This window comes from Coregonus lavaretus, assembly GCF_964263955.1.
Source record: "Coregonus lavaretus genome assembly, chromosome: 14".
NCBI classification, from domain to species: domain Eukaryota; kingdom Metazoa; phylum Chordata; class Actinopteri; order Salmoniformes; family Salmonidae; genus Coregonus; species Coregonus lavaretus.
Window position 1 is genome coordinate 48,147,061 of NC_140001.1, and position 15,386 is coordinate 48,162,446.

Here is a 15,386-nt window from a genome sequence, read left to right on the forward strand (position 1 = left end):
ACCCATTTTAATTTATAGGATTCATATATTATTCAATAAATATATTATCTAACAATCTGATTTGGATCACACTTTCTTCTAACAATGAGTTAGACCAGAATAATCCATACAAATGGTTCTGACCACTAGATGGTGCTGTTCCTGCTATTCATGTTAATTACAAATTACAAAATGAAATATTGGTTTCCTGTAAGCAGTCTATGGACAAGGTGTGACAACAATCCATGCTTTGGTTTTGTTGTCCACTGTTTCAAATGCTAACTTTTTAGCATTTCTGGCACAAATCCAATGCAAGTCAGTGGTACCTATATTAGCATTTTCACGCTTCATGTCCAAATCATCCTAAAGTATCTACAAATTGAATGTGTAACTCAATGATGTTACTTATAAAAATGCTAATATAGGGACCATTGACTTGCATTGGATATGTGCCACAAATGCTAAAAAGTTAGCATTTGAAACAGTGGCCAGGTAAACAAAACCAAATCATGGGTTGCTGTCATACTTTGTCCATAAACTGTTTACACCAATATGTCATTTTGTAATTTGGGGGAAATATCCCTTTAACATTTAAAAAAAGAAAATCACCTAATAGCAGCAACAGCACCATCTAGTGGTCATAACCTGGTCATTTCAGGATGTAGTATGGGACATAAACCACATCTCCGTACTACTTGTCAGACATAGAGAACTGATACTGTAGATTCATTGTTTGGGTGGGATTGGCGTGGGGGGTCCGTGGGTGGCTTTTGACTTTCTTTGAATCCCTCAAAGTTTAGTCCAAATTGGATGTTAGGTACTATTGAATATTATATGAATCCTATAAATTAAAATAGCCAATTTGGGTGCAATCAATTAGCTTAATTTCTCAGAGATCAAATTATATTTAAACAAAATAATGTTGCAGGAATGCTAATCTTATCTGTTTTTAACTGCAGAAATGATTTCACAACAATCTGAAATGACATGGAACAACCCTTAAGGATGTTCGCAACAGTTCCCATGTTTGCCAGCAAAGGTCTCCTTAGTCAGATCTCCCAGCAACGGCGTGCTCCACGGCTGTTTCTCCGGCTTCTCCGCTCTTTAGTGTTTTTAATATCGCTGACTGCTTGAGGCCGTGGCATTAAAGCTTTTGTCCTGGGAAAGCTCCCATGGAGCCAAACTTTTTCTTCTTTCCTGACCTGGTTACAAAGGAACCTGCACTGCTGCTGTTGCTACTAGTGGCTGTATGCCAATGGAAGATGTCATGTTTGTAAAGTTTACTTCTGGCCTTGGGATTTTCATGAGAAACTGATTCTCATACTGTACTGTTCACACTGCACGTATCCCAGGGTTAACAGCCTTCTTAGCCCTGGGTTAAGAGAGATTTCAGCCCGGGCTAAGAACAATGCAGTGTAAAAAGGCATTATTTCTCAATGTTTGTACACTTTGACAGTGATTGATTAATTCTACTATTCAGGGCCCGTATTCACAAAGTGTCCGATTTTCCTTTTAGATTATGATGAATACAATTACATGGAGGGGGAGCCTCATCCGACACCAGCAGTTCTACTCTGACACACTTTATGAATTTGCACCCTGATCTAGCTTCACTTTCTTACATGGCTTGGAAGGCAGCAAGTTCAAAGGTCATTCAAAGTAATACGATCTCTTTTTTGCTCTGGCAGGTGACTATCCTTCGGGGCAAAGATGGCTTCGGCTTCACAATCTGCTCGGACTCACCTGTGCGTGTTCAGGCTGTCGATCCAGGTAAGTTGTAGCCTGGTCCCAGATCTCATTGTGCTCTCTTGCCAGCACTATGGTAAGGATGTCTTGAGCAAGGCACTTGATCCTAATTGCTCCAGGGTCGTGTAGATAACGGGGAAATTCCAGAGTAACAGAATGATGCTGAATCTGAATTTTTTTTTTACTTTAAAATGTATGTCAAACAAAAACCAATGATTGCAAAGTTTTAAAAACCATACAACTCTATGCACAAGGATGACTTAACAGTTTCTGCTGAATATTTCATAAAAACACATTTACTTGAAGAACAGTGTAGATGCAAAGTTTGGTAGCAGAATGACAGTTTGTGCTGTTTTTGCCATCATTTTGTTACCAAACTTTGCATCTGCACTGCTCTTCAAATAAATCTTTCTTTACAACATATTCAGTTGAAATTGTTAAGTCGTCCTTGTGCATAGTATGGTTAGTTTAAAGGCGAGAATCCTTAATTGCTACAGTGGTTCCTCAATTAAAAAGTTTTGAAGTTTAGCTGCGGTGCATTGAGGTACATTATGGTATAGTACGGTATATTGCGTCACCGCAAGGGGGAGTTAGTATTCTGATCATGCTTTTGGGTTCAGTGTAAAGTGTTGGTACACAGGCGCTAATGTGTCTCTCTCCTCACTGAATGAATGACGTCAATTGATGAATGATGGAAACCGGATAGAAACTGATAATTGTGCACATGGCTTCACAATTGAATTTGAATGAAGTGAATAATGAGGATAAAGAAGAAGAGGGTGATTTTTGAATTTTGAACAATCGTGTAAGAATTGCTCTTCCTCTGGCCCTCCCGAGTGGCGCAGCGGTCTAAGGCACTGCAGACCTGGGTTCGATCCCAGGCTGTATCTCAACCGGCCGTGATCGGGAGTCCCATAGGGCGGCGCACTATTGGTTGTTGTCCGGGTTAGAGGGGGGGGGGCTTTACTTGGCTCATCACACACTAGTGACTCCTTGTGGCGGGCCGGGCGCCTGCAGGCTGACCTCGGTCGTCAGTTGAACAGTGTTTCCTCCGACACATTGGTGCGGCTGGCTTCCGGGTTAATTGGGCAGGTGTTAAGAAGCGCGGTTTGGCGGGTCGTGTTTCAGAGGACGCATGACTCGACCTTCACCTCCCGAGCCCGTTGGGGAGTTGCAGCGATGAGAAGATCGAAATTGGGGAGAAAAAGGGGGTAAACAATAATGATAAATAAAAGATTTGCTCTTCCTCATGAACAACAGCTCACACCCGGAAAAATACCTGTTTTTTGTTACTACTTTGTCAGAAGAAGCTGTAACTGGACTGTAGCCTATTACTTACTTACTATAACTTGTTACACAATTATTTTTATTGTAAGAGAAACAAAAATGTTCTGTTATTATATTCTTACTGTAAAATACAAAACATTAGGAACACCTTCCTAATATTGAGTTGCACCGCCTTTTGTCCTCAGAACAGCCTCAATTCGTTGGGGCATGGACTCTACAAGGTGTCAAAAGCGTTCCACAGGGATGCTGGCCCATGTTGACTCCAATGCTTCCCACAGTTTTGTCAAGTTGTCTGGATGTCCTTTGGGTGGTGGACCATTCTTGATACACAAGGGAAACTGTTGAGTGTGAAAAACCCAGCAGCGTTGCAGTTCTTGACACACTCAAACCGGTGAGCCTGGCAACTACTACCATACCCCGTTCAAAGGCACTTAAATATTTAATTTCCCATTCACCCTCTGAATGGCACACATACACAATCAATGTCTCAATTGTTTCAAGGCTTAAAAATCCTTCTTTTGAACCTGTCTCCTCCCCTTCATATACACTGATTTGAAGTGGATTTAACAAGTGACATCAATAAGGGATCATAGCTTTCACCTGGATTCACCTGGTCAGTCTATGTCATGGAAAGTACAGGTGTTCCTAATGTTTTGTACACTCTGTGTAAATGTGTTCACTGAAAATACGAAAGTGATATCTGCTAAATGAACGAATTGATGGCGCAGCCATATAGCCTCGGCTACTAAATACAGATTTTAAAAAAATCACACATACCATACTAATTAGTCTTTTGCAGGATTTAATGGAGGGTGTGAAACACTACAGAACTTCATTTGTTTCTGTCCAAGAGTCTCTCCACTCAGCCAGGCACCTAAGCCTAGCAAACATAGCCTAAATCAGGGTTCACCAACTGGCGGCCCGCGGGTGATTTTATTTGGCACCTCAAGTTTCCTGAGTAAATAAAATAAGAATTTGGACATAAGATACTTGAAAAACACCAGGAACTCAGCTCTGAGTGATTTTTATTCAAGAAATCTGTTCCTAAGTATTCCCACGTATAATAGAGACACGTGAACGTATGCAAGGTTTGAAATCGGCCCGCGGCTGAATCTAGTTGATGATCCCTGGCCTACATCAAAGTAATGTACACTACATGACCGACAGTATTTGGACACCTGCTTGTTGAACATCTCATTCCAAAATCATGGGCATTAATATGGAGTTGGTCCCCCCCTTTGCTGCTATAACAGCCTCCACTCTTCTGAGAAGGCTTTCCACTAGATGTTGGAACATTGCCACTAGATGTTGGGACTTGTTTCCATTCCGCCACAAAAGCATTTGTGAGGTCGGGCACTGATGTTGGGCGATTAGACCTGGCTTGCAGTCGGCATTCCAATTCATCCCAAAGGTGTTCGATGGGGTTGAGGTCAGGGCTCTGTGCAAGCCAGTCAATTTCTTCCACACCGATCGACAAACCATTTCTGTATGGACTTCGCTTTGTGCACAGGGGCATTGTCATGCTGAAACAGGAAAGGGCCTTCCCCAAACTGTTGCCACAAAGCTGGAAGCACTGAATCGTGTAGAATGTAATTGTAGGCTGTAGTGTTAAGATTTCCCTTCACTGGAACTAAGGGGCCTAGCCTGAACCATGGCAAACAGCCCCAGACCATTATTCCTCCTCCAACAAACTTTACAGTTGGCACAATGCATTCGGGCAGGTAGCGTCCTCCTGGCATCCGCCAAACCCAGATACGTCCGTCTGACTGCCAGATGGTGAAGCGTGATTCATCACTCCAGAGAACGCGTTTCCACTGCTCAAGAGTCCAATGGCGGAGAGCTTTACACCACTCCAGCCGATGCATTGCATTGCGCATGATGATCTTAGGCTTGTGTGCGGCTGCTCAGCCATGCAAACCCATTTAATGAAGCTCCCGACGAACAGTTCTTGTGCTGACGTTGCTTCTAGTGGCAGTTTGGAACTCGGTAGTGAGTGTACAAACCGAGGATAGATGATTTTTACGCACTACCTATTTCAGAAATCGGCGGTCCCGTTCTGTGAGCTTATATGGTCTACCACTTCGCGGCTGATTCATTGTTGCTCCTAGACGCTTCAATTTCACAATAACAGCACTTACAGTTGACCGGGGCAGCTCTAGCAGGGCAGAAATTTGCCGAACTGACTTGATGGAAAGATGGCATCCTATGACGGTGCCACGTTGAAAGTCACGGAGCTTTTCAGTAAGGCCATTCTACAGCCAATGTTTGTCTGTGGAGATTGCATGGCTGTGTGCTCGATTTTATACACCTGTCAGCAACGGGTGTGGCAGAAATAGCCAAATCCACTAATTTGAAGGGGTGTCCACATACTTTTTTGTGTGTGTATGTATGTATGTATATACAGTGGGGAGAACAAGTATTTGATACACTGCCGATTTTGCAGGTTTTCCTACTTACAAAGCATGTAGAGGTCTGTAATTTTTATCATAGGTACACTTCAACTGTGTGAGACGGAATCTAAAACAAACATTCAGAAAATCACATTGTATGATTTTCAAGTAATTAATTTGCATTTTATTGCATGACATAAGCATTTGATACATCAGAAAAGCAGAACTTAATATTTGGTACAGAAACCTTTGTTTGCAATTACAGAGATCATACGTTTCCTGTAGGTCTTGACCAGGTTTGCACACACTGCAGCAGGGATTTTGGCCCACTCCTTCATACAGACCTTCTCCAGATCCTTCAGGTTTCGGGGCTGTCGCTGGGCAATACGGACTTTCAGCTCCCTCCAAAGATTTTCTATTGGGTTCAGGTCTGGAGACTGGCTAGGCCACTCCAGGACCTTGAGATGCTTCTTACGGAGCCACTCCTTAGTTGCCCTGGCTGTGTGTTTCGGGTCGTTGTCATGCTGGAAGAACTAGCCACGACCCATCTTCAATGCTCTTACTGAGGGAAGGCCAAGATCTTGCGATACATGGCCCCATCCATCCTCCCCTCAATACGGTGCAGTCGTCCTGTCCCTTTTGCAGAAAAGCATCCCCAAAGAATGATGTTTCCACCTCCATGCTTCACGGTTGGGATGGTGTTCTTGGGGTTGTACTCGTCCTTCTTCCTCCAAACACGGCGAGTGGAGTTTAGACCAAAAAGCTCTATTTTTGTTTCATCAGACCACATGACCTTCTCCCATTCCTCCTCTGGATCATCCAGATGGTCATTGGCAAACTTCAGACGGGCCTGGACATGCGCTGGCTTGAGCAAGGGGACCTTGCGTGCGCTGCAGGATTTTAATCAATGACGGCGTAGTGTGTTACTAATGGTTTTCTTTGAGACTGTGGTCCCAGCTCTCTTCAGGTCATTGACCAGGTCCTGCCGTGTAGTTCTGGGCTGAACCCTCACCTTCCTCATGATCATTGATGCCCCACGAGGTGAGATCTTGCATGGAGCCCCAGACCGAGGTTGATTGACCGTCATCTTGAACTTCTTCCATTTTCTAATAATTGCGCCAACAGTTGTTGCCTTCTCACCAAGCTGCTTGCCTATTGTCCTGTAGCCCATCCCAGCCTTGTGCAGGTCTACAATTGTATCCCTGATGTCCTTACACAGCTCTCTGGTCTTGGCCATTGTGGAGAGGTTGGAGTCTGTTTGATTGAGTGTGTGGACAGGTGTCTTTTATACAGGTAACGAGTTCAAACAGGTGCAGTTAATACAGGTAATGAGTGGCGAACAGGAGGGCTTCTTAAAGAAAAACTAACAGGTCTGTGAGAGCCGGAATTCTTACTGGTTGGTAGGTGATCAAATACTTATGTCATGCAATAGAATGCAAATTAATTACTTAAAAATCATACAATGTGATTTTCTGGATTTTTGTCTCTCACAGTTGAAGTGTACCTATGAAAAAATGACAGACCTCTACATGCTTTGGAAGTAGGAAAACCTGCAAAATCGGCAGTGTATCAAATACTTCTTCTCCCCACTGCATGTTCAATTAATTTTAAGAACTTCAAATGCAAGCTTCATAAGTAAATTGTCAAATTCGAGAAATGTTGTGGCTATTGTCTCTGGCTGTCAATAGAGAAATCCACAACTTGAGTGACAAAACGTTACAATAATATAGCTTTATGCTGCAAAATATCTTTCTAAATAGGCCAAGCCTTCAATAGTAATTTTGCCGTTGGTTTCTGAAGAGTTCAGCTCCTCCACTCAGCCAGGCACTCAGACTCATTCGTTCGTGGCCTTGGTTCAAAATAAATAAGATCGTCTTTAATGAATACAAATTTTGACCAAGTTAATCTGCTCGTGTGTGTGTTCAATTATTTGTGACATTGTGGTTACAATGAAGAATTTAAATGAATGAAATAAAATAAATCCTATTCATAATGAATAATCAGATGCGGGTTGCGAGCTTGTAATTTTTCCAACACACCTATTAGCCTATAGCGTTTGTATTTAATCAACAATGTCCAGTACAAGCATATTAAGGCTATAAACAATGTAACAAAAAATAATTAAAAAAATGTATTGCGTTAATAATGCCGCATACAAACATGGTCTCTTTTTTTGCTGTCTTGAGTAAGGCAGCTCCAAAATGCAGTTGTTTCAGCCTACCTCAGTGCTTTCTGTGGTGGTGGGGCAGCCAGTGGAAAATACGGAGCGTAGGTGTTGGTAATGTTCTCTAGTTGCGCCGTGATTGGCTCAGTGTTCTGTCACTCATGGGGACACTACTTCACCGCCAAATCTAAGAGTAGAGATCGAAAATTCAAGCCCCTTGGGTGCTGCCATAGACTTACATTAGAAGTGCCCATCCACAAAGGCTCAAGGTCATTGGCCACAGATAAAATGACATAAAATCACGTATCTACAGTAGCTTTGATTGTCAACATCATTGATTGTCAACATCATTCTTTCAAAATCTTAGCAAGCTAGCAGTCATCATCATGAACCAAGTCGACAATCTACTAGCAAATGCTTTTTAATCCTTGTCATATGAAGATAAATAATGAAGAGAAATTATAGATAAAACATATCGGTGCTCATCGGCCATTGGACATAAACATTACACAAAAAGTTGGAAATCGCAAATTCAACAATGATTTGTTTGGAAGGAATCAGTGGCTAACTGGAATCATTGCAAAGCAATCACTAGCCTGCTATTCAGTGGAGAGGGTGTGTGGTCCAAGTCTGGGTTTAAAGGTCTCTTTTCCAAGCTTAAAATAATAAACATTCAACATTGGCCATGCTGCCAATCCAGCATGACCTCTGCCGCGCTCAAAACAACTGGAAACTCGGAACTGGTAAATCTGACATCAGTGAGTTCAAGACAACTGGGAACTCTGAAAAAAACGAGCTCTGACTGGGAAAATACGTTTTGAACGGTCATCCAAGTTGGAATTGCAAGTCGGGAACTCAGGCCTCTTTCTAGAGCTCCAACATGAAGATCACTGACGTCATCATGACTCGCCTTGTTTTTTTCCGAGTTCCGAGTTATCTTGAAAGCACCATAAATCCAGAGAATGCCAGACTTTAATGACAAAAGTTTCCCACGAAGGACCGCCGCGCCACCTTCCTGTTCAAGTAAGCACAGCACAACAAGGTGAGTCCAATTGTATGCTGCTGCATAAATTATGTAATATGCCAGGGAGATATGTATACTGTAGCTAAGAAAGTAAAACTAAGTGTATGTTGTGTAGTAAACTGTTAGTAGCCGATGTGCCTCACCCTAATAATTTGGTACGTTTTCCCCTCTTATTTTTGCCTACTGTTCTGACTTAGTGGTGCACATGTAACCTATAGCCTGTTTTAGAGAAATGTAATCATCGAATATTGTAAGAGCTTTCATTGTCTGCTTATATGCCCCCTTTATTTATTCTGACTTGGTGTACAGGGAGAATACTGTAAGAACAGCCCATGTTCTGAATTATGTCACTGTACATTTCAAAAGAGCTGAACAAATAGTTATATTGACTACGTTCGTCCTAGCTCGCTCATTAATGTCTTAATCGAAATTACAGATTGCCTCTTTTCCGCACGTCGTCCACTTATGCCATAGTTTGTACATCTCAATTGTCAGTAGAAACCACATTTGTTTAAGCAAGTCAGCCATGTTTTTTTTTTTTTTTATGCAGTAAATGAATAAACTGTTTCGCTGCCAGACAAGGCTCCGCTGATAGCCAGGTGTAGCAGTGGTAAGATGTTGGGACTGCTGTTGGGACAGCTTTATGTAGGCCCTAACAGTTTGTTGGCACTGTTTGTCACCGTTATAGTGCAATTAATGTATTGTTTAGTGTTGTGTAGTGGCTTTGCTGGCATGCATCAAAACATTTTTGGGGTGGTTTTGCCCCTCCAAGATTGACATGATAAAATCCCCACTGCTAACGTCATTGAAGCTATAGATGGGACACACATTCCCCATTCAAAGACCCTCTAGACCAAATGGAGACTACAGTGAAGGAAAAAAAGTATTTGATCCCCTACTGATTTTGTACGTTTGCCCACTGACAAAGACATGATCAGTCTATAATTTTAATGGTAGGTTTATTTGAACAGTGAGAGACAGAATAACAAAAAAAGAAAGAAAAACGCATGTCAAAAATGTTATAAATTGATTTGCATTTTAATGAGGGAAATAAGTATTTGACCCCTCTGCAAAACATGACTTAGTACTTGGTGGCAAAACCCTTGTTGGCAATCACAGAGGTCAGACGTTTCTTGTAGTTGGTCACCAGGTTTGCACACATCTCAGGAGGGATTTTGTTCCAGTCCTCTTTGCAGATCTTCTCCAAGTCATTAAGGTTTCGAGGCTGACGTTTGGCAACTCGAACCTTCAGCTCCCTCCACAGATTTTCTATGGGATTAAGGTCTGGAGATTGGCTAGGCCACTCCAGGACCTTAATGTGCTTCTTCTTGAGCCACTCCTTTGTTGCCTTGGCCGTGTGTTTTGGGTCATTGTCATGCTGGAATACCCATCCACGACCCATTTTCAATGCCCTGGCTGAGGGAAGGAGGTTCTCACCCAAGATTTGACGGTACATGGCCCCATCCATCATCCCTTCAATGCGGTGAAGTTGTCCTGTGCCCTTAGCAGAAAAACACCCCCAAAGCATATTGTTTCCACCTCCATGGTTGACGGTGGGGATGGTGTTCTTGGGGTCATAGGCAGCATTCCTCCTCCTCCAAACACGGCGAGTTGAGTTGATGCCAAAGAGCTCGATTTTGGTCTCATCTGACCACAACACTTTCACCCATCTCTCCTCTTAATCATTCAGATGTTCATTGGCAAACTTCAGACGGCCCTGTATATGTGCTTTCTTGAGCAGGGGGACCTTGCGGGCGCTGTAGGATTTCAGTCCTTCACGGCGTAGTGTGTTACCAATTGTTTTCTTGGTGACTATGGTCCCAGCTGCCTTGAGATCATTGACAAGATCCTCCCGTGTAGTTCTGGGCTGATTCCTCACCATTCTCATGATCATTGCAACTCCACAAGCTGAGATCTTGCATGGAGCCCCAGGCCGAGGGAGATTGACAGTTATTTTGTGTTTCTTCCATTTGCGAATAATTGCACCAACTGTTGTCACCTTCTCACCAAGCTGCTTGGCGATGGTCTTGTAGACCATTCCAGCCTTGTGTAGGTCTACAATCTTGTCCCTGATATCCTTGGAGAGCTCTTTGGTCTTGGCCATGGTGGAGAGTTTGGAATCTGATTGATTGATTGCTTCTGTGGACAGGTGTCATTTATACAGGTAACAAGCTGAGATTAGGAGCACTCCCTTTAAGAGTGTGCTCCTAATCTCAGCTCATTACCTGTATAAAAGACACCTGGGAGCCAGAAATCTTTCTGATTTGAGAGGGGGTCAAATACTTATTTCTCTCATTAAAATGCAAATCAATTTATAATATTTTTGACATGCATTTTTCTGGATTGTTTTGTTGTTATTCTGTCTCTCACTGTTCAAATAAACCTACCATTAAAATTATAGACTGATCATTTCTTTGTCAGTGGGCAAACATACAAAATCAGCAGGGGATCAAATACTTTTTTCCCTCACTGTATGTGAATAGAAAATATTTTCACAGCGTCAACAGGTAGCTATTGAATACTGTAGCCTAAACTTTCTCCAAACCAAATCATTTTCAGAAACAGTCATTCAATTCAGTGTTCTCCTTTACTTCTTTTGTCAGATGATCTGTGACTACCATGGGGTTACAACTAAACATAGACCAAACACATTGTTGCCCGTGTTGTCATGAAAAGCACTCTAGGAATTTAATTAATTATTATTCATCCTACATAGGCTATGGAATGATCCTACCATTGCAATTGTGACATATGCTACGACAACTTCCATATTAGGCCATAGCCTTGACACTTAATATCACCAGCGTTGTAATAAAAGTGCTCTATAAAGTGAAAGCATTATTACTAATTGCCCATGTGTGTAAGATAGGCTTATTAGATATTGGAATCGTGCTACTTCACCTGTGCATTTACTCTGTCAGCAATTTTCTGCCAGGCTCCCCCTCTGGCTTTTGCGGCGGGGACTGTATTACTCTTTAGGTAAATATGTGAACATATTCATTGTATGACGTTACAATTGTTTCTTGTTCTAGACTTGTGAAATATTTGGCTCTGTCTTTTGACTCCATATCTATTGTATTTTCTGTCATCGACATGAGGACCTTTTTGAATGTTGCATGCACACGCCAGTTGTCAGATCAACCAATCTGCGCTTCACCTAATAACTTAAACGAGAAGCAGCCGTTCTGGAACCAATAAATCCTTGAGTCCCTCATCTGGTTAAGACAAGGCGGTTATGTTCAGGAAATCCTGAATTTGTTAAAGAATCTTTCTGGAATACCCCTCTGTTATCTTGGAATTGCTCAAATGGCAGACCCTGGCCGTGACCCCACACTCCGAGGGTGTCTCAGTTGGGATATGCAAAAAAACACATTTCCACTTGTACATGTGTGAAATAGGACAAATAAAGGCACCCACCAAATTATTATTATTGTTATTTATTATTATTGTCAGGTAAGTGGTAATATAATCTCGGCCACCTAGAACCTTACATTTCACTAATTTAACAATTCGGTTCTGGGCGGAGAGGTATGAGATACAAAACTAGCGGAAGTGCCAGAACCTCTTCAGTAGCTCCACCCCCCTCTTCCCACAAGTCTATGAGCCAAATGTCATCTCCTCTTCCAAAACTCAAAACATGCTAGGTGCAGGTGAATTGTGATTTGTCCAAATAACCAGTGACACAAAACCAGCACACAGGAGCAATAGTTCCTCGTTATTCGTCACATCCCACAGTCTGGTGACAGATGTAACGATACCATTTAGGTTACGTAAGTCTGTCCACGAGAGGTAAGGTGTAATAATATGAGAATATCTGTTCAATGAGGAGTCTGAGAGTTAACTTTTGCCAATTCATCCACCTGTTTTATGCCCAAACAATCATTTGATTGAATGGTATTGTCTATACATTAGTCTCTCGTGACAATGAAAAAGCCTTGGTCAGGAGGGTATGGGATAGGAAGGTTATGCAGAACATTCTAGTGCTCTGGTTTTTACATCACTGATTATTTGGATGAATCAAGATTTTGAGGGGGTGCACCTACACGTGCCATCTTTTGAATTTCGTAAGGGGAAGTGTTCATTGGCCCAGAGACTTGGCCCGAGAGTGTCTCAGAGGAAAGGGTGTGGACTTGTCTGCTACCCCGCCATGGATCCGCCAGCTCTCCGCAGGCCAATGCTCACGCAAGATTTGGTTTTAGGTTGGCGAGATTATACATTAGTGGTTGTTCATGGAGTTACTGGAAGAGTGTGTCTTCTGTTACTAGCATACTGTGTAGAATTACAGTATATTGATATATTGGTTGCATTTTCATTTATACTTCCTGTTTTCGTTATGAGTCATTGTGTTATTGTGTGTGTGTGTGCGTGTGTGTGTCTCAGGGGGTCCAGCGCACCAGGCTGGCTTACAGCAGATGGACACTGTGCTGCAGCTCAATGGCCTACCAGTGGAGCAATGGAAGTGTGTGGACCTTGCTCATGCCTTCAGGTAGCCTACAGTCCTACACTGTCCGATCTCCCTGAAACATAATATTCAGTGTGCCGTATAATTTGCGCCTTTCCCTTTGTTGCTATGTGCATAATAGCAAAGTTAACCAGCATATTGGGATTGAGAACAATGCAGGGGAGGCAGCAGCAGCAGAGATGAGGAAACAGCCCTTCCTTAGCCTAATTGTCTAAAATTGAGAGAGGAAACCCTGACTTAATTAGGTCTATAATCAATAGCCTAACTGTTAAATGTGCCTGGCTTTATAAATCATCTATATACAGTCATACAAAAGCAAAAACAGGTTTGAAGTATTCAGACCCTTTACTCAGTACTTTGTTGAAGCACCTTTGGCAGTGATTACAGTCTCAAGTCTTCTTGGGTATGACTCTACAAGCTTGGCACACCTGTATTTTGGAGTTTCTCCCATTCTTCTCTGCAGATCCTCTCAAGCTCTGTCAGGTTGGATTCAAAGACTTGTCCCGAAGCCACTCCTGTGTTGTCTTGGCTGTGTGCTTAGGGTCGTTGTCCTGTTGGAAGGTGAACCTTCGCCCCAGTCTGAGTTCCTGAGTGCTCTGGAGCAGGTTTTCAACAAGGATCTCTCTATACTTTGCTCATCTTTCCCTCGATCCTGACTAGTCTCCCAGTCCCTGCCGCTGAAAAACATCCCCACAGCATGATGCTGCCACCACCATGCTTCACCGTAGGGATGGTGCCAAGTTTCTTCCAGATGTGACGCTTGGCATTCAGGCCAAAGAGTTCAATCTTAGTTTCATCAGACCAGAGAATCTTGTTTCTCATGGTCTAAGAGTCTTTAGGTGCCTTTTGACAAACTCCAAGCGGGCTGTCTTGTCTTTTCTTTACTGAGGAGTGGCTTCCGTCTGGCCACTCTACCATAAAGGCCTGACTGGTGGAGTGCTGCAGAGATGGTTGTCTTTCTGGAAGGTTCTCCCATCTCCACAGAGGAACTCTGGAGCTTTTTCAGAGTGACCATCGGGTTCTTGGTCACCTCCTTGACCAAGGCCCTTCTCCCCCGATTGCTCAGTTTGGCCAGGCCCAGCTCTAGGAAGAATCTTGGTGGTTCCAAACTTCTTCCATTTAAGAATGATGGAGGCCACTGTGTTCTTGGGGACCTTCAATGCTGCATAAATGTTTTGGTACCCTTCCCCAGATCTGTGCCTCGACACAATCCTGTCTCAGAGCTCTACAGACAACTCCTTCTACCTCCATGACTAGGTTTTTGCCCTGACATGCAGTGTCAACTGTGAGACCTTATATAGACAGGTGTGTGCCTTTCCAAATCATGTCCAATCAATTGAATTTGTAGAAACATCTCAAGGATGATCAATGGAAACAGGCTGCACCTGAGCTACATTTTGAGTCTCATAACAAAGGGTCTGAATACACTGTATATCTACAGAAATAAGACATCTAGCTTCTCTTGCCTGTTTGAGTGTTTGTTTAATAACCTACTGATTCCGTGAGCACCAAGCCTCATGCAATGGCAAAATGTTGGATAAAGCAATTTCACAGATTCTGCTGTTTTTAATATTTTCTATGTTGTAATAAAGGCTTTAAAAATATCTATATTTAGAACAAACTGGTATTACTTATAATTTATGTAGTGTTGTTTACACTGTACCAAACAGGCAGAAAAATTATATTGTAATCTAACAGCACCTGTTTGTCTCATTCCTATACCCTCCTTTTTCTTGTTATGATTACAATTATTATTATGATCATCATTATAATCATAATTAATTTCGTTATCATTAGTAGGCTTTGTATAGTAGCCTTGAATAACCACCATCGAGCTGAAGGCCTAAGAGCGCGTCCTGTTTAGTCTTAATACCATAACTTACTTAGGCCTATATTTAAATATAGGCTACCGCATAAATCAATCAATCATTAATTAGTTTAAGCCCATGACACAGCATACGAAACATTCATGCTTTGAAATCAAATCAAGCATTTTAGTTTTAAAATTAAATAACAAAGGGAGCTTTGAATAATTAGCCTAAACAATAAATAAACCGCAATTTACGAATGCGTAACAGTTTTTAGTCTGCTGGCTTTATTTATAAAAAATGTTTTGTTAGAACAGACTCTCTGGTAGACTTATTTATTTAGTGTTGTTTACACTGTTCCAAATGGTCAGATTTTTTTTTTTTTTTTAAGTGTAACAGTAACTGTTTGGCACACATAATACTCACGCAACGCTTGCTCCTATACCCTCCTTTTTCTTGATCTCCAGTAGTTTCCACAACTAAGTCAAATGTCTTCCCCTTCCCTCTTGAGCAACCAGTAAACATT

At 42.2% G+C, this 15,386-nt stretch overlaps 1 protein-coding gene across 1 annotated transcript in view; it reads left to right on the forward strand.

Annotated features, from left to right (window-relative positions):
• Positions 1 to 1,670: 1,670 nt before the first annotated feature.
• The window catches only part of rgs3b (regulator of G protein signaling 3b), a 74,269-nt gene continuing 60,553 nt past the window's right edge, over positions 1,671 to 15,386 (forward strand). Inside the window, exons 1-2 of the mRNA XM_084177041.1 lie at positions 1,671 to 1,749; positions 12,971 to 13,076. Coding sequence (XP_084033167.1) covers positions 13,003 to 13,076 — 74 coding nt within the window. The 5' untranslated portion in view covers positions 1,671 to 1,749; positions 12,971 to 13,002. The remainder of the gene's footprint in view (positions 1,750 to 12,970; positions 13,077 to 15,386) is intronic.